The 19,537-nt window shown below is 37.5% G+C and overlaps 1 protein-coding gene across 1 annotated transcript in view; it reads right to left on the bottom strand.

Moving 5' to 3' along the window:
- The window catches only part of tek.S (TEK receptor tyrosine kinase S homeolog), a 55,736-nt gene extending 37,076 nt beyond the window's left edge, over window positions 1–18,660 (bottom strand). Inside the window, exons 1-2 of the mRNA XM_018243789.2 lie at window positions 18,450–18,660; window positions 1,854–2,165 (exon numbers count right to left, since the gene is read on the bottom strand). Of these exons, the coding sequence (XP_018099278.1) occupies window positions 1,854–2,165; window positions 18,450–18,501 (364 nt within the window). The 5' untranslated portion in view covers window positions 18,502–18,660. The remainder of the gene's footprint in view (window positions 1–1,853; window positions 2,166–18,449) is intronic.
- Window positions 18,661–19,537: the final 877 nt, after the last annotated feature.

The following is a 19,537-nucleotide window of genomic DNA, read 5'->3' as shown; positions in this document are numbered from 1 at the left end:
GGCATCTAGAGGCTGTTACATTTGCAAAAGGAGGCTCAACTAAGTATTGTTGTAATATCTCTGTTGGGGTGCCCACATTTATGCACCTGTCTAATTTTGTTATGATGCATATTGTATATTTTCTGTTAATCCAATAAACATTATGTCACTGGTGAAATACTACTGTTTCCATAAGGCATATTATATATTAAAAGGAAGTTGCTACTTTGAAAGCTCAGCCAATGATAAACAAAACTCCAAAGAATTAAGAGGGGTTCCCAAACTTTTTCATATGACTGTATCCTTATATAATAATTATATTTAAAAACTTTATCTGTATAGCCTTTAAAACTGTGCTTAGTGATGTAATTTCGGAGTTTAGCAATTAGCTCATTCGTTACTATGGGTTACTGTCCATGTGCAAATTTGCGCATTGTTTATAAATGAGCCCTAATGTCTTTTATGGCACATGGTTGAATGTGTAGCTATGTGAAAGTGTAGTATGTTCTCTGGGTACTCCTAAAATATACCAGCTGATTAAAATTGCTTCCCAATGAAATTGTCTAGAGTGAATGTGATGGCAATATCTGCCTCAACCTGCATTTAATATAAACAATCAAATTCAGGGGCATAGTTTTCCTACAAGTTTTGTGTCTGAATGGTGTTAAAGGGGTGGTTCACCTTTAAGTTAAATTTTAGTATGTTACAGAATGGCCAATTCAAATCAATGTTTCAATTAGTTGTCATTTATTTTTATGTTTTTTTTTTTAATTATTTGCCTTTTTTCTGACTCTTTGCAGCTTTCATATGTATTGCTATTGCTACTTTTTATTATTCATCTTTCTATTCAGGCCCTCTTTTATTCATTTTCTAGTTTCTTACTCTAATCAATTAGTAACATCATTATTATCTATTTCACTTGGTGCAAGTCAATTGCAGCAATGGATGCAATCCATTAAAGGAACCCTGGGATCACTGTTGGGTCCAGGGTGTCCTTGAGTCCATGCAATCAGTAGCTTTCAATTCATTAGAAAAAACTGTTGGGTGCACTGCCACTTGCTGCCTGTTGAAAAAAGTGATTTTTTTTTTTTGGATGAAGTAGTATTGTAAATATTGTCACTGCATAATCATTTTGCATTTGTACTTGTGTTTGTAAATCGTCCCTTACCTCAAATAAATAGGAGATGAAACTGAGAAAGAGAAATTACACTAAAATATGACACAATATAAAATAAGATACTATAAGAATCTAAGCAAGAAAAACTCAGCATATTGACTAAATCTGAATATTTCAACAGAATGAAACTGCAATAATGATAACTTTTCAGTCCCATATGCTGCATCAAAAAAGTGGTAGAAATCTATGAAATTTGTACAATGCATCTTATAGGTATACCACAAATCACCCACACAAATCCTAAAAGTTACCAAAAATGACTGTGCAGCTCTGGGGTCCTGAGTTCAATTTTGGCAGGGAGTTTGTATTTTCTTTCCATGTCTGCATGAATTTTCTCTGGGTACTCCACTTTCCTTCCACACTCCAAAACCATACAAGCAGGTTAATTGGCTCCTGATAAAATTGACCCTAGTGTGCATGAATGCAATTGGGACCTTGGATTCTAAGCTCCACAGGGGCTTGATGGATAATCTATATAATGCAAATGTAATGTAAAATGTCTTGGCTCTATATACATAACAGATAATACATAATGTACTCATGGACTGTCTTTGGGTTTTGTGACCTGGAAAAATAGGCACTGCATTAAAGGTGAAGCAACCTCAATACTCCTTCCCTTCACAATGCCTAGAAGTTCAAGTTCAGTCTACAGTATATTTGAAGGAATAGAAGCAAATCATTTTAGGCCTTTATTTACCTTGCTCTGACATTTTCATAGTGCGTGTTCTTGTAATTGCATCTCTAGTTTTCCACTCGCAGAAATAACTTCCAATGGCTTCCGTTGCCTTTTCTCTTTTCCACACCACAGTTTTGGCTGATTTCCTTGTTTCGTCTTGCATACATTCCAAGGGCTCTTGGGACTGACTTAAAATGGTATCGGTGTCTCTTACTATGGTTATTGCTTCTGGAGAACTCCATTCAGGAGCTATACAAGTGAGAGAGGTTTCACGGTTTGAAAATAAAGGAAGTGAATTTACAATAATTAAGTCCCGCAAGGCTTCCACTCCACCTAGGAGAAAATAAATAAGGGATTTTATAACTTTATTATTAAAGCAATAAAACAGAAATACAATCAACTATACAATTCAGTATTGTCGTTTAATTAAAAAATATTTTATTAGCTCATTTATGGCTAGGCAAAGGCTTCTTCCTCTGAATAAAGTATATTGTTTATTAGACGTACAACACAATGTCATTAGAGAGACATTCACTATCATGCTGGTTTTTATTAATATTTTTAATGATGCTTTTTTTATGCCAGCTGAGTATCTCAGAGCTGACAATTCTAACAGGGAATCTTTCACCCATAAACATTATAAAAGTATTCAAGCTCCTAGCTAAGACTGACACCTAGCTAAATGAGTTTTCAAGAAACAAAGAAGGTTCCAGTTTATGGATAATGGTAACTCTCCGTTTTTAAAAAATATAATAATACAGTATATAGTATTCATGTTAAGTCCAATTGGATATCTATGGTATATATCAATCACTGTTTTACTAAAATAATATTTTATAGATAAACAAAATACTTTAAAATGGTGCTAAAATCAAAGGCATGATATTTTAACTAAATACATTTTATTGGTCAAAATGATAAGAAAAGTTAGGTAATGTGTATGCAGAAGGGGGGGGGTGTGGTCGGGTTTAACAAGGATTTACCATATTGTGAGTGAATGTAAGAGTAAAGGTGATCATATAAGTGCAGATTTAAGCTACTGATTCACATTCAGATCAAATTGGCAGCTTATTTGCCCATGCATGGGGCCCTCCAACAGGCCTACTAACCAATATCTGGCCAACAATCAGCCATGTATTTATTAAGTATGTTTGAAAATCCAGTTTGGGGCAAGAACCTCATTGGCTCATTGATGTGGTCCTCGCCGTGATGGCCTGCATTTAATATCATTGTGATCCAATTGTTTGGCCATCAGCCTGATATTGTCCATCCCAAGGTGGGCATATCGGAGAAAGATTATTTCAGTGTATGGCCAGATGTCCTGATGTATGGCCAGTGTAAAATTTCTTTAATAAATAGGGAAAGGGAACTTGCTGAGGGCCAACAGGCACGAGTAGCCTGACAGCCATTTTCTTGGCAACATTTCTATGTGGAAAATTTACATTGTAGCTATAAAATCCTTATGAGACAAGCGTTCAAAGCTAATATTGCCATGCCAGATTCACAGAAGCAATACAGTACCTAAGAATTTTAGATGACAAATACTGAAAAGTATGTAGGATATGCATCTGCCACTATGACTAACAGGATCCACCTGTACTTTACTTCCCTACAATGGATATTTTGAATAATTCTACTCTGGAAGCAATGGTCACTGCAATGCAATTCAATGCAAAATATAGACATAGATTATTAATGTATTTATTAATGAATGATTTAAAAAAAAAAAAATCTATACCCGCCCCCAACCCGCAAAACGTTGCTCTGTGCGCACATCTAGTTCCAAGAGTGTACTTCCCCAGTTCCACACCAAGCCCTAGCCCACAATGGTTGGTGAAATCTCAATCCGAACCCGCCCAACTGGTGGTCAACCTGTGGGTAATCGTAGGTTTAATGTCAACCTGCACATCACTATTTTGCATTATGCTTATATAGATTTTAAAAAATATTTCCTATAAACAGATTAGTAAAGGGTCATATACACACACACACACATTTAACTTGATGATCAGCAAATTCAACCTTCCCTGTAAGGTTTACCTTGGTTGCAATGTACTATTATTACCTCCCTAACTACTCTCATTTACATGCTCTACCATCCCCAATTGTGTTAGATCCATATACATTTGGTATCCAAAGTGGGAGGGGAATTATCATAAAAAACGTTAAGCTTCATCTCCTGGAAATAAGAATCTTTCTAAATACAATCAGAAAGTTTGTACAGTTGTTACTATTAACCAATAATCTGTTTCTCTAGGTGCAAATATATAGGTGCACACACCAATGTATTTGACCTAACTGGAAATTAAAATCTGACTATGGACAGATTTTTGGAAGGGGGTTGCCAAGGACTTAATTGATTATTTCAGAAATTATACAGAATTTATTATTGATTAAATGAAGAAAGTTTCTTATTTCAGGAGTTACCCTTTTTGTCAATATAAGCTTCATATTGCAGTCTTGCCTGGGTGGCATCATCACACAGGCAGCACAAAGTAGGAGAGATCAGAAGGGCATAAGGGCGAGTCATTCATCTAATAATCAGGGAGAAATAATATACATTTTTCCTCTTTATAAATCCATCACATTGAATAAACAGTACAGCTTTGACCTATCTCCACTGATTAAATAGACATGTACAGAGGCATGGAATGGAAGGAAACACTTTACATATGAATATATTCAAATTTGACTTGTTTTGACATCACTTTGGGAAGGATATGATAACAATATACATTTGTATTTAGTGCCAACATCAAGAATTCCCTAGAGAACTTTTTCTTCACAGGAAGTTAGTTAGAACAGCAGCAATTAGAGAGAGACTCTGTAATGAGAAACTCAGTGGACATCAATTTTTAACCTAACTACAATGTATCAGGCATATACCATGTCTTGAAATAGGACACACTATTTGCATTCAGATTAAATCAGTTTAAGTTTATTTTTGTTTTGCTTGCAGGATTTGTTCTGTGTGGTTAAACACTGAACTCCAACTGCATTTCCAACTTTAAGGGTCTGGCCACGTGGGCAGATTCAGGGAGATTAGTCGCCAGGTGACAAATCTCCTCTTTTTCACGGCGACTAATCTCCCCGATCTGCCTTCCGCCCGCTAAAATGTAAATCGCCTGGGGGCAGGTACACGGATCGATTTGTTTCCCAAAGTCGCCCGTAATTGCCTCAGGAGGAAACTTCGGGCGACTTCGGAAAACATTTACCATAAATAGTTTACCATAAATATGCCTCTACAAATCCCACAGAAATGAACAATAATCTCATACTTTGAAATCTTCCCCTAAATTCCACAAACCAAATTTTTTAATTTCCACAAAATCAATCCTGTTGAAAAATGATGTCAGATTACTGAAGCAATAAAAAGCAAGCATACTTATTAACCAATAGCAATCACTCTGTAATTGGAGTCCATATACTGGTCTTTATTTCAATGGTTTTAATAGGTTCTTAAATGGACAAATATAATGCTGTATTGACAGAATAATTCTGTTGGCACAAAAGTGATTTACTTATAATATGTTTCTATGAATTTTGTAGCCGAGAATTAATTTTAAAGAAAAGTTTGCAAATGATTAATATGTTAACTTGAGGATACAGAATGAATGTTTAAATTTACATAATGCAGTCTGTGATATTATAACAACCATTTGTGCAGTAACATTTTGTTCTCATTCCTCACCAAGATTTGTCTTTCGTATATTCTCTACCAGTGTATATGGCCATAATTATATATTATGTTATATGGCCGTATGTACCCTGACAGAAAACAATTTTGTATCCAAATATTTTTTTGTAAACAGAATGTATGTTTAAGAGATAAAATGACACAAGACACACCAGCACAGCATGGATACTTCTAGCAGGATTAGACCTTGCTCGTTTATTTGCGGATGCAACGTTTCGGGGCGTGACCCCTTTCTCAAACAAGAAAGGGGTCACGCCCCGAAACGTTGCATCCGCAAATAAACGAGCAAGGTCTAATCCTGCTAGAAGTATCCATGCTGTGCTGGTGTGTCTTGTGTCTATGCTGCTTTCGAGGTTGTCCAATTCCTCTACACATCTAGCACCTGGAACTCGTGTGATTTCGGACGGCCAGGGTGTGCGAGTGTAAGTTTTTCTTTTTTGTCACTTAAGAGATAAAATGACTAACAGCACCCTGTTTGCACAGAGTACAGGATGCAATATATTCTGGGAGAGGCTTTTATTTTTATCTAACAATGGCTTTTGTGCCCAGGTAACATGAATGTCTGCACACTAGACTCGGGGACAGGGATAGGTTCACAGAATCTCAGAAACATATTTAAATTACATATAACAGAAAAAGCTTCTCAAAGCTTATAATAACAAGGTTTTATATGTAAAAATTTGGTTGTTTTGACTGATACCGGTTTGTTAAATGTTCTTCCCCACAACATAATGATTACAGTAATGCTAAAGGAAAACCTTTTGGCTTCCTGTTCATTGGAATTTCCTTCCTCCTGTGCACACATACATTCCAAGGTAGTACATCTAAATACTTCACTTTCACTGGTGATGTGGGAACTCTTGCTTCAAATGTGTGCATTACTTTGAGGAGCGTGCGCCATTACTGGATATGTAGTAGTCAGGGACTTGGAAATATTTGGTGTATAATAACACTAAAGCACATTTTCGGATTTCTGATGGCAGCAGACATATAACGCATTAGACAATCTTTATTCTCATTAAATTTTTATCAGTTGAAATATATTAAATGCTAAATACTTATATCAGTAGAGGTAATTTACAACTGCATGTTCATTTGCAGTTGTGCTAAATTTGCCATAGATGTTGCTTGATAAATCTCATGAATTAAAGGTATTTGTATAAATAATCACTCCTTGCACTTCTGCATAGTTGAGTTAGGGGCCACTTGGTCATCATGCCTTCTGTTCTGAATGGATTCCCGTGCACCCACTGATGCAGAGGAACATTGGTGGTGGTTGATCAGGGTCCCCACAGTGACCTGCTTCAATACATGAAACACACTTGTGCCTTAAGAATCAGACACACTTTTTATTTTGATGGCGAGCCCATGGAAATGCTATCCAGTAGATTTTTTTTAGTGCAATTCTGTCCAATTCACATCAAACTGCAAGCACAACATTTGACAAATTAACTGCGATTACGTCAGGTGTATCATTTGCAATGGAAACACTAGAAGTAACTTCCCCTCTACATTATTTCCAGGGCTCCCTTGTGACCATGTAGTCTGCACCTTGCTTGTGTGTACAAATTTAAACAAAGCAGGCTGAACAAGGGTCAATGGCAATACGTGCAAGTTAGAATAAATGTGTATATGTTGCTCAGTTAATAGTGTTCAAATAATCTAGAAGGAAATTATCAATAGAGTTTAAATTCCTCTGAATATGTAACAGCACATGGAAACTGCCTGCTCCAACACTCAATGCCCATGTTAGTCTTGTTTATTCTGCTTTTCTTCTCAAAGGTAGTTTCTTCTTTTAACCCTCATGTTGACTTTCCGTGATCTTCCCACTGATATTCCTACACCCAGTACCGCCATCAGAAATCACAGGGCCCCATATGACAAAATTTCCTGGACCCCCTGGGCTGCCCCACTGCAAGCCCCACCACACAGTAAAAAAAAACAAAAAAAAAAATTGGTGGCTCGGGTTCCCACATGTTAATAAAAAATAAAGATATTAGTGGTCAGGGCCCCCCATAAAAAAAACATTTGTAGCCAGGCCCCCCCCATTAAAAAATATTGGTGGCTAGGACCCCACATGAGAAAAAAAAATTGGTGGACTAAATTGGTGGCCAGGACCACGTCTATGCCTTTCAGAAGTCAGCAGCTCTCAGAAAGTTGGGGGACCCGGCTAATCAAGTAAGTGTGGCGTGGCAGGGCCCCCCTTACCCTCGGGGCCCCCTACAACTCTCCCCCCTGTCCCCCCCTGATGGCGGCCCTGCCTACACACTATTACTTTCTATAAATGTAACACTTCTACCTTTGTGGAAACAAGCCTCTTTCAAAGAATTTGTATGCATCTTTTCCTTCTCTTTTCCCAATTTTTGGGTAAATCGGGGAACAGAAGGGAATAACTTCCAGATGCCTGTATCATTATTATATAAGGAATGATGTACACCATGTAGTAATTATTGTCCTCAGGAGTTATTTTCTATTAATATATAAGTCAGAGAGGAGTATACGGCCAAAGGTCATGGACTTCCAAGCTGACAAATATCATATGAAATTTTCTAACTGGAGTCCATTATTTTGTATAATACACAAGTTTACCAAGTCCTGTGACACAAATTACATCACTAAGCACGGATTCCAACTGACATCACTGATCGTCATTTATAAGAATATAGTTTACAGAATATTCATGGCTATTGTGTATTATAAAGATCTATTACCAGGCGGCAGACAGAGTTTACAGAGACTGCACCACATTTATTGCAAGATCAAAATGCTTTGTAAATACAGCAGTCATAACAAAGGTGGGGTGTTTCTGGCATTTGCAGTGAACACCCAGACTGCCAGCTCTGTGCAAGGTTTAATGGTGTCCTTTGCCTGCCCTTTTTATCTCCCCTCCATGTACCAAATGTCAAGATCGCTATTCTGACCTCACCAACAGCTTAGCATTGTCTTTTTTCAATCCCTTAGGAAATATGAAATCACTGAGCAACAAAAGAAGGAAAACAAGTGTTGCTAATGAAATTACACTCAAAGTTAACATGCAACTCTGTGTAGCTGTAAGAGATAGTAAATGCCCAAAATGTGAACAATAGCCATCTGCGTTGTAAAGTTAATGAGGGAATGCCAGCCATAAAACTTCTTGAGGAATGTGCAATATGGAATATGTCACTGGATTGTTTTTTTATATATATAAATCTGTATATTATGTTGCCATTACTTTGTCACAGAATAATAGCACAACATGTGACATAAGTCACACAAATTACCCATGCCAATAAACACAACAGCTTTTTGCTATTCTTTAAATGTGGCCATCATGCTATAGCATTCATTGAAGAAATGTACAAATCAGCTAAGACACAAAATGGGTTATGTAATAAAAAAACACTATTAACCCATAGCAACTAATTTGGCAGGAAGCATTTAATGGTCACCTGTTGAAAAGCAAACATCTTATTGGCTGCTATGGGTTACTGCTCCTGGGTAAACGTAGTGCTTTTTATTACATTTAGGGAAAGGTTTTCCAAGAACCCCAAAATAGTTGGCGGGGCATCAAGAACCATAGCTTTCTTCTCTCTTTTCCACCCATTGCTGCAATATAGGAGCCCCACTTTTTTTTATATATGCAAGCTCTTTTTAAACACGCCATCACAACATCTTCCATCAGGGTGTTCAATAACTTCATCAAAAACAAACCTAACTTTGAAAGTCATTTCTAGCAGATATCATTTTACCAACACACTTCCCAGCTCCTTCCTAAGGACTAGGGCCTGAGTCCCAAAACTGCACTGCACTTGAGAGGTGGTACTAGGGATCCATAAAAGGGTCCGAATTATGTTTTTGTCCCTCGAGCCAATGCTTTTTTTTTTTTTTTAAATTCAGAAGTACTGTATATGTTTTAGTAGATACTGACACTAGAGTTGAAAAATATGTTATCCATACTAATCACCAAATCTTTCTCAACTAATGAAGCCCCCTCCATTCAAAGATCCAATTACTACAATTGGTAAAAGAGCTTTATAATTAATGTGAATGTGCAATGAGTAGGCTCCAGTGACCTCATTAGCATAACTTGCATTGACTGACCTATTTCCAATATGCTGGGTTATTAAATCTATATTGTAAAGTATGCACGTAATGAAATGTCAGATATAGTTATTTACATTTTGTTGGTTGGAAGATCAGAGCAAACAAATGCTGATTTAGGACACATATAAACAAATGAATCAAAGGGAATATATATATATATATATATATATAAAGGGGGGTTTAAACTAGTGTTTTGATATTGTATATTTAGCCGGAAGCTGTGGCATAGCTTCAGTGGTTGTAGCACCCCATACCCCCCCTTTAAACTAGTGGTGATCCTATGCTTTTAAAATTGGGCGTTTGTTTTGGGAATATCTCTCCTTTAAAAGCCTGATTGCTGGCTTGGGAGGATTTAGCCCTCAGTGAAAAAACAGCATTCAACGGACATTGATTACAGGTAATGCTAGAATGCACATAAAAAATAAAACCAGTTAGGGACCGCCATTCGGGGTTTACCTTGACGTGGTATGGTGGCTTATCAATTTTATGGTCATAACTTTGTAACAAAATAACCCCTGTTTTGGGTACATATGCAATAGCATTTATTATATCAGGACTTGTTCAAAGTGAAAAAGATGATAAATGTTTATTTCAACGTTTTCGGCTCTAAACACAAGCCGTCTTCAGGATATATATAAATCCACATGAAGCCAGCACTCTTGATAACGATTGTTCATATGCCTGGGTGCACGATCACCAAATATTCGCCATACACTTCCAAAAAGATCAGCACTCTCAGGTCTTAAAACTATAAACAAAATGTATTAATAAAATTATATATATATATCTCTATCTATCTATCTATCTATCTATATATATATATATATATATATAGATATATATATATATATATATTCGTAGTCCAATCTGGTGCACTGACGACCAAAGTAAATGCCTGGTTGCTGGTCTAAAAATAATAGTATAAACAAAAACCAACAAACCGCACTCCAAGGACTTAGTAATGTAAAGCAAATAATTACTCTTTATTTCGAAGTTTCAGCGCAATTACTCGGGCCGTCTTCAGGAAGGTCCCGAGTATTGTCGCCGAAAAGTTGAAATAATATATATTTTGTGAGCTTCCGGTATCGAAACCCAGGGCCCCGGCACAGATATTGAGTTTTAATTGCCGCTTTGCTGGTTTTTATTTTCAAATAAACACAATTCTTCAGCCCACTGGCTTCACATGGGGAAATCACAAAAAAGTCCTGCTTCACACCCTCACTGGTGTTCTCTTTACTCATGTTAGAGTTAAGCACTCACTGGCTTTCAGCAGATGACAAATCCCAGAATCCTCTCTGGGCACACTTGAGACACTCTTGTCTCCTGGGAGCAGTTTCTCTTGTCCTCTCGCCAACTCAGGGGAATCACTCTTGTTCCCTGGTGCTCATAAGCACATGTAGCCCCTCACCCTCTTCCACTCCAAGAGGTCTCTAGTGGAAAGCAGCAGCACTGGGGTGTTGCTCCACACTTTCTTTTAACTACCACATATCTGTAGTTAATTACCTCTAACTGCCTTTACCTTGGCAGCTGCAAAACCCTTACATGGAGCAAGGGATGGAAGCCCCCCCTGCTCTCTTCCATCCACTCCAGGGACCCATAATCCAGCTTTTACTAAAATGGTTCACTACTTAAACACCTTAACTAGCTGCAGCAATACACATTTCCCTACACATGATATTGGGCAGTTTTGACACACATATCTTACAATATAATAGTGTGAAAGCTGCCCACCCTTATAGCTGGGTGCCTATAACCAAAAAGATTTAATACATACAATGATGGTGGTCTGCACTCCAAATATCCATATTTCTTAAAGTGCCCTATTCCAAGTTACACCAACTTATGGAATAAAGCACTTTGAGAAATATGGATATTTGGAGTGCGGACCACCTTCATATATATATTTTTTTTCTTCACTTTCTGTAAAAGAAAAACATATTATGATAAATTTAATAGCTGAACGTGTTAAGGTAAAGGGGGATTAAATAGGCCAATTACTATACCTATTAAAGGAGCCAGGAGGCAAAAATTGTGATGACCAGTCTGTAATATAAGGTCAAGTCTTGGCTGCAGCTCGTTTTCACAAGATAAGGTTGCTTATATTTTGCAACTATTTTATGTGCCGCTCTTAGTCAGCCTATCAGATAGTCCAATACCTGTACATGTTTTCTCATTATCCAGCTTTTCCTGTAACCGATTATTCCTGTCCAGCCATTTCTTTTCCTTTGAGTCTCTGAGTCTCCTATCTGCTCAATCAGTTGCTTAAACTCTTTGGCACACTTGCCTCCCCTTCCCCTTTCGCTGCTGCTACTCTGTCTATCCTGCTGACATTCGCTTATTTCACTTAGTTTTGTCTTCTCTCTGTCTTATCCCCCATGCTCTCATCACCTTTACAATAACAAATCCTATTTCCTGGCAACATTTTTATCTCCTACAGCTGCTGCTTCCTCCCAAGATTATATTTAAGATTGATTCATTAAGATCTTATTTTGCCACTGTAAAAATGCTGGATATTTATAATTCATTCCCATAAGTTATATTTATATAAGGAAACTGGTTTGTCTTTAACAAAGGTGGTGGGGTGCTGTTTTTGCTGTTAATTAGAAAAATACCAAAGAATACTATATAAGTAAGAACAAAGAGAAACAAATTAGGGAATGGTTATTCAATTTATATCAATAAAGATAAATAAGTTGCAAAGTTATGGACAGCCCTTATCTACATGTCACATTAGTGAGTGTATAAAGTTTTAAAAAAGTTATAATGTTACTGATAGGATAATTATCTGATTGTCCTTATACACAGTATATCACAGCATTGGAAGGAAAAAAACATTTTTTAAGTCTTATCTTATGCAAACCCACTGCAGGTACAAATAATTTGAAGCAAATACTGAAAATTGGTCATTTTTCTGGGATCAAATTGACTCTAGCTTCACAACACGCATGTTCGGCTTGTTACATTTATAAGCTAATCTTTGCTGGTTCAGTGGATATGTTTATATATTTTCTTAGTTTACAGCCCTTACTTTATGCTGGTACAATTTTAAAATTTAGTAACATTCGCTGAGCGCTGTTTGGTTGTTTATTTGCTTGGTTATATGATTAGATTTTAATTTACTTATTTTAAGCAGTTTAACAACTTAGATGGCTTCACCAATCATATTTACTCTTCATTTTCCGATTAGGCATTTTTGCTACAAGTTGTATTGGTGTGCCTCATTGTTCTGCTTTGATCTTTTGTTAAAATACCTGCTTGTTTAACTTGGTAAACAATAAAAACATTTTCAATCTAATTTGAAGCAAAAATAAAGTAAAGGCTAGACCGAAGCAGAGCTAACAGCTAGTGTTTTTATTGCAACAGTAGGGACAATAAAAACACTAGTAGCTAGTTTTGCTTTGGTCTATACTGTAGCTATAAAAGTAAAATATTGATTGGCAAATAATAAATTAGTGATGAGTAGTGATGGGCAAATCTGTGCCGTTTGCTTCGCCAAAAAAATTGTGAATTTACTGCAAAATTCGCAAAACAGGGAAGAGTTTGCAAAACGCATTGATGTCAATGGGCGCCAAAATAATTTTGACGCAAGCGACAATTTTTATATGCAGGACTATTTGGGCTAAATGCATTAAAGGTAATGGTGTCTGAATAATTTTGACGCGTGGCAAATTTTTTGATGCAGCGGATTTTTTCGCCATCGAATTGTCGCCACAGTTTCACAAATTAATTGCGGCGAAACGTGGAAATTTGCCACAAACTCGTGTCTAGAGAATTTATTCGCCCATCACTAGTGAAGAGTGAAATTGTTTGTCAGGCATGGACTTGTGGTAAGATGTGGAAGAAGTTTCACTACTATGGAAGACGTTTCACTACTCATCCAAGCAGCTTCTTCAGTTCAACTACAGAAGCTGCTCAGATGAGTAGTGCAGTGCCAATAGGATCAGCAAAGCTCCCTCTGACTTCTGTAGCACCTTGACAACTTTTTTCACTTAATAAATGTAAAAATTTTAGATCCTTTTAGAAATATAAAGAAAATCATGAACTTGTGGAAAAAATGCAATTCAATTCTTTGTAAATGGTCCCCTTAGCTTCTTGTAGTGTAGTTCTAAATACGTGTCACTATGAAATATATGGGGGGCGTGGCCAACTACTGATGTGAGCAGTCGCACGCCGTCTGAGCTCCGCTGATTTACTGCTTTCTCCGGCATATATCCTGACTTTACCAGCTTATCTGTGGCTCACCAAATACTCTATCTTGTTTCCAGTACGCTTATGGGGAAAAAAAAGCATCCAGTGGCACAATCCCCTGATATTCGAGGACATCTGCGAGATTCCGTGCGGCCTTCCAAAATGGCGGACGAGCCGCACCCTGATTCGCCTAAGGAGCAGCGCTCGCGGGCTGTGCACCCACCACCCGCCTCGACCCCACACCCTGAGGCGTAAGAGACCAACGCTGAGTCTCCTACGACGAGTGCCTCCACTCTTCAACTTCAAGATCACGAACAACCTCCAGGTCTTACTGGCGAGGAGGATCTTACCCTTGCGGAGGTTGTCGCGACCCTTCGCTCCACTATTCAAACCTGCCACGCTGCGACGATGGCTAAAGTGGATGAACTCCGAGTTGATTTCGCGATTCTGCGACAGGATCTTCAGCGGGTTCGGGAACGGACCACCGAGGTGGAGCGGAGGGTAAGTGATCTCGAGGACTCCTGTAATCCTCTGCCTGAACGCCTTGATTTGTTGCACCGGAGACTTGAATCGGTTGAGGCTAAATCCGACGATTTTTCTGGAAACCTGGTTGAAGGCGGAATTTGGGGACGCTACATTCTCCTCAGCTTTTGTAATTGAGCGGCCGCATCGCATTCCTGCTAGGCCGCCACCACCGGGAGCACCACCCAGGCCTTTGATAGCCCGTCTCCTGAATTTCAGAGACAGGGATGCGGCCTTAGCTGCAGCACGGAAAAAGGGCGAGCTACGCTACGAAAATGCAGTTATCTCCCTCTACCCGGATTTTTCGAATGACCTTCGGAAACAACGCCAACAGTTTATGGGCGTAAAGCGGGGCTTTAGAGATGCTGGCATACAATATGCCATGATGTATCCTGCAAAGTTACGTGTTTCCCTGGATGGCAAATCCCTCTTTTTCAGCACTCCTAATGAGGCATCCCAATGGCTTGACCGACGTCCTTGATGGAGTTATGGGTGTTATTCTGCACCGGGCAAGAGCGGTCCGCACTGCCTCCATTGCTAGTGGTTTGGGGGATCCATTGGCTTATATGCCCCACAGCTGTATGCTTTGGTACATTCTGTACCTTTGAGCCATTGTGTTCCTCATGTTTATGTTTATTTTCTACAATTTTGCTGGTGATTCACTCCGCTGTAGCGGTTTCAGGGAGCTACGTTCTGGCTTTTGTTCTCACTCCCTTGGCGGAACTTTGACACTATGAAATATATTTCTGATATTCCTTGAATTGAAGAACTTTTCCCTTATTTTCCAGGTTCTTTTACTATTAGCCTTATTACTAAGCTTTATTACGCTACCTATCCTTATTACTAAAGCTAGGCATTGGAATCACCCACATCATGTCACATGCTAACAGGATTTTGTTTACGAGTCAATATATATATAAAATATAGGATGCGCTCTTATTGTTATGGCATGAGCTGGGCAGTGCTAGTACCTTCCTGAAAATGTGCCTTATCTCTTCCCTACCAAGATTCCATGCCCTTTCTCCCTTTTTGCGTCACAGTGCATTCTTCCTCCTAGTCACAGAATAATGTTCTTAAGCTCTCCCTCTACACCTGCTCCATGCCTTCTTTGTAGCCTCTTCCCTTCCTCCCAGAATCTTGCTTCCATCTACTTCTCCTCCTTACATCTCCAAACACTTCCCCTGTGGCCTTCAGTATCTCTGTGCCTCATCTCCTTCTCTGATCTCAGTGAACTGGTCACATCTGTAATTTAAAAAGTTTAGAAAAATCTCCTGCAAAGACTAATATGTATTAGGTATTCATATTCTACATTGGCTGGTTTATGTTGGGGATTACAAACATGTTTATATATTTTATTGTTTGAAAAAACATAGAAAAACACTGCCGAAAAACCTAGAAAATGTCCCACATTTGTGTTCATCTTCCTAACAGACATCAAATCATGATACTTGATATGATGATAGTTTAGTGCATACTGTACTCAAAACATCCATTTAATAACACTGACAAGTTCTTATTCCTGGTACCCAGGGATCATATGTTGAAGACATAGCCTATACAAATGTTAAATGACTAAGGGTCAAAGTTCCAAAAAAACAAACAAAAAAAAAACAATTTTTTTTTGCATACACAAATTCTTACATGATATTATGCATGTACAAAAAATGCAACTTTTATTTCCTATACATAACAGTTATAGGAATCAGGTCCCAAAGAGAGCAAAACCAAAACTGATAAGGGGAAATATAGGCACTGTATATGGTTATGTAGACACTCAGCTTTTTTTTTTTTTTTTTCTTACCATTGATTGTGATTGATCTAAAACCTGTTTATTTTAATCAAATTGAACAATTTGAAAAAAAAATTAGCTTAATCTTAAATTTAGGGAAAATAACAATAATTATTATTTTTACAGTAAATGCTTAAGTTAACCTTTCAGTTAGCAGGGTCACGGTGAGTGGCCAGTGGAAACCTCCATGTGTAGGAAGAAGGTGTGATTGTGGTTCCCCACTGAGCTGAAGTGTTGGAGAGAGCTCCAAAGGACTGGAGAGAGGAAGAGAAACCCCCTCTTAAGAGACTGAGAGTGAAGTGTGAGTCTAACAGAGGATTCTAGGGGGCAGATTCCCTAAAGGGCAAAGTGACTAACGCTAGCGAAAATTTGCCCGTGCAACGTCATTTCGGAACTTTGCAGATTTTCCTAACGCTAGCGAAGGAGATCGACGCTAGCGTTGCTTCGCACTCAAACGCCAGGCAAATTGTGTAACTCTGCAAATTCACTAAGATGCGGATTTTACTGAACGTTACCTCATTCGCTAGACGTGCCTTCGCCAGCTCAGACCAGGCAAAGTGCAATGGAGTGCATAAGACTTCCTTAATTTTTACTGAAAATTTTTTATAAGTGCCAAAAAAACCCTTGTTGGAAAATAGGAGGATATTAGAAGTTACCTTGGCATTCGACGACCTGTATAAAAGGACTTGGCTTTCAGCCTCGAGTTTTTATATGGTCATGAAACTCCTCTGTGACTTATAATATCCTTATTTTACAAGAGGGGGTACTTATTCAATATATATATATATATATATATATATATATATATATATATATATATATATATATATATATATATATATATATATATATATATATATATTAATTAGATTATGGGATCAATTCTCTGGAAACCCAATATCCAGAAAGTTCCAAATTATAGGAAGGCCATCTTCTATAGACTCCATTGTTAAGTAATTCATTTTTCTCTGTAGTAATGAAACGGTAGTGTGTACTTAATCCCAACTAAGGTATAAAGGACTTAAATTATAGAGATCCAAATTACAGAAGGTCTGCAGTTTGTTACTTGCAATATCTAACCTGACCCACAATTACCATTTTAAGTTACTTAATCAATTTCAAACCATACAGGTACATTCCGAAGCTTATACAGTATATAAAACACAATTTATAATCATTGTATGCCATCAAACTTTTTATCTAAATGATCACTGTAATTGCAAAGTGTAACTGAGGCAATGAGGTATTCATGGTAAAAAAAAAAAGCTTATATTTCCATACCACTTTAATAACAATCATCATATTTTCACTAATATGCTCACACACTTGATGGATGGCGTGTCACACTCCAATCTGTGGGGTTGATTTATCAACACTGGGCAAATTTGCCCATGGGCAGTAACCCATGGCAACCAAATTGTTGCATTCATTGTTCTATTTGCAGCTGGCTTCAAAAAGCTAATCACTGATTGGTTGCTATAGGTAACTGCCCATGGGCAAATTTGCCCAGTGCTGATAAATGAGCATCTCCACACCAATATACAATACAATATTAAATAATATTTATTATTATTAGCTTGATCTTAAAGTTAAAGCCAGTGCCACCATAAATTCATTTTGAAAGACCAAGCAGATAAGATAGCTCATAGTTGATAATTGTTTTTCTGGTAAAAAAAAAACCCTATAATCATAATGTGATGCCAGTTATTGCAGATACACTGCCAGAACCAACTATTGTGTGAACAGTACATCACATCTCCGTTTTATAGGAAAAGCAATAAGGCACACAATTGAAGGTCTTTAACACAACAGTAACATTGGGACAGTTTTCATTCCCGTAATCACAAACTAATATACAGAAGCAGGATACAATGGTATTACATGCCTTTATATGAATGAGAGGCGTTCTAGGCTCTAACATTGTGAGTGGCCATTTTATAAAACATATTGTGGTTTTAAATACTACGCCATAGCAGTGTTCTCTCTACTTTTTTCTTTCATTTTTTGAGACTACATGGGAACTCAGCTGGAATTCTGGAAATGAAAACACAACATCACGGAACCCAGGATACCCTTCAACATACTAGTTTATACTACAAGTTGTAACCATGATAGCTGCCTTGGGTACAGCTAGAAAAAAAGGGAAGGATCTTTCACAAATCGCAAGGTAGAACACAAACTACTGTAGTTTCGGGAATCAGAAAATGACAAAGTTTCAGTTTGTCATTCTAGTAAAACATTTCAAAAACACCCCCCCCCCCAAATCTAAACATCTTTACACCCCATTCCCCAAAACACTTTTCTAAAAAGAATGCAGAAATAAAAAAAAAAAGATTACCTGAAACTAGAAGTTTACAAGCATAAAGAACAATAAATGCTAAAAAATCCATGATTTCCAGAATATCTCCATCCAATTTCCACAGCAGTTCATGAAGGTGGAAGGCACTTTACATATTCTTTCTTTTCCCTTGCTTTTTTTTCCTGCTTTCTCGTAGAGGCTGGTGTACAACTGTCTCGCTGCTGTCTAAGCACTGGGAGTTTAGATTCCCTTTTCCTGTTTCCTTTTTAGATTAGTATGTGAAAGGCTGGATCTTAAAGGTACGTTGTGTCAGTATTGCTGGCAGGACTTCGAAATTGTTATCCAGATTTTGGAAAAAAAAGTTTGCTTGTGTAATGGAAGTTTACAAAACTAACTGTATAACATGTCTAGATATAGTTATGTGTATGCTTGATTATGCCACATCAGTTTTACTATGAGTGAAGCTTTTCTAACAGTTATTCTTAGGGGCAGATTTATCACGGATCGAATTTCGAAGTGTAAAAAACGTTGACATTTGACCATCGAATTGCATTACCTCGATATTCGAAGTTTCTTTAATCGAATTTGGCCATATTCGGTCGAAGTAAAATCGTTCGATCGTACGATGAAATTGTTCAAATCGACCGATTTAATCGATCAATCTTACATCGACTTCTAAAAATGTAGCCAAATGTTGGCTAACGGTTCTAGGAGGTCCCCATAGGCTAACATAGCAATTCGGCAGGTTTAAAGTGGCGAAGTGTCGAAGTCAAACTTTTTTAAAGTGACCGTACTTTGATTTTCGAAGTCAAACTTTTTTACTTTGAATCGAAGATGAATTTAGGCGTATTCGATGGTCGAAGTACCCAAAAAATAGTTCGAAAATCGAAAATTCACTTTGACCCTTAGTAAATCTGCCCCATAGTGGCAGATTTATCAAGGGTCGAATTTCAAAGTAAAAAATACTTGAAATTCAATCATCCAATTAAAATACTTTGAATTCGGATACCGAATTTGAACTTTTTTGATTGAATTTGTGTATTCTGTGGTCGGAGTAAAATCGTTCGATCGTACGATGAAGTTGTTCGATTCGAACAATTTTAAAGTACGATTGACCGATTTTACTT

The sequence above is a fragment of the Xenopus laevis genome, chromosome 1S, assembly GCF_017654675.1.
Source record: "Xenopus laevis strain J_2021 chromosome 1S, Xenopus_laevis_v10.1, whole genome shotgun sequence".
NCBI classification, from domain to species: domain Eukaryota; kingdom Metazoa; phylum Chordata; class Amphibia; order Anura; family Pipidae; genus Xenopus; species Xenopus laevis.
This window is presented reverse-complemented; position numbering and strand designations above follow the sequence as displayed.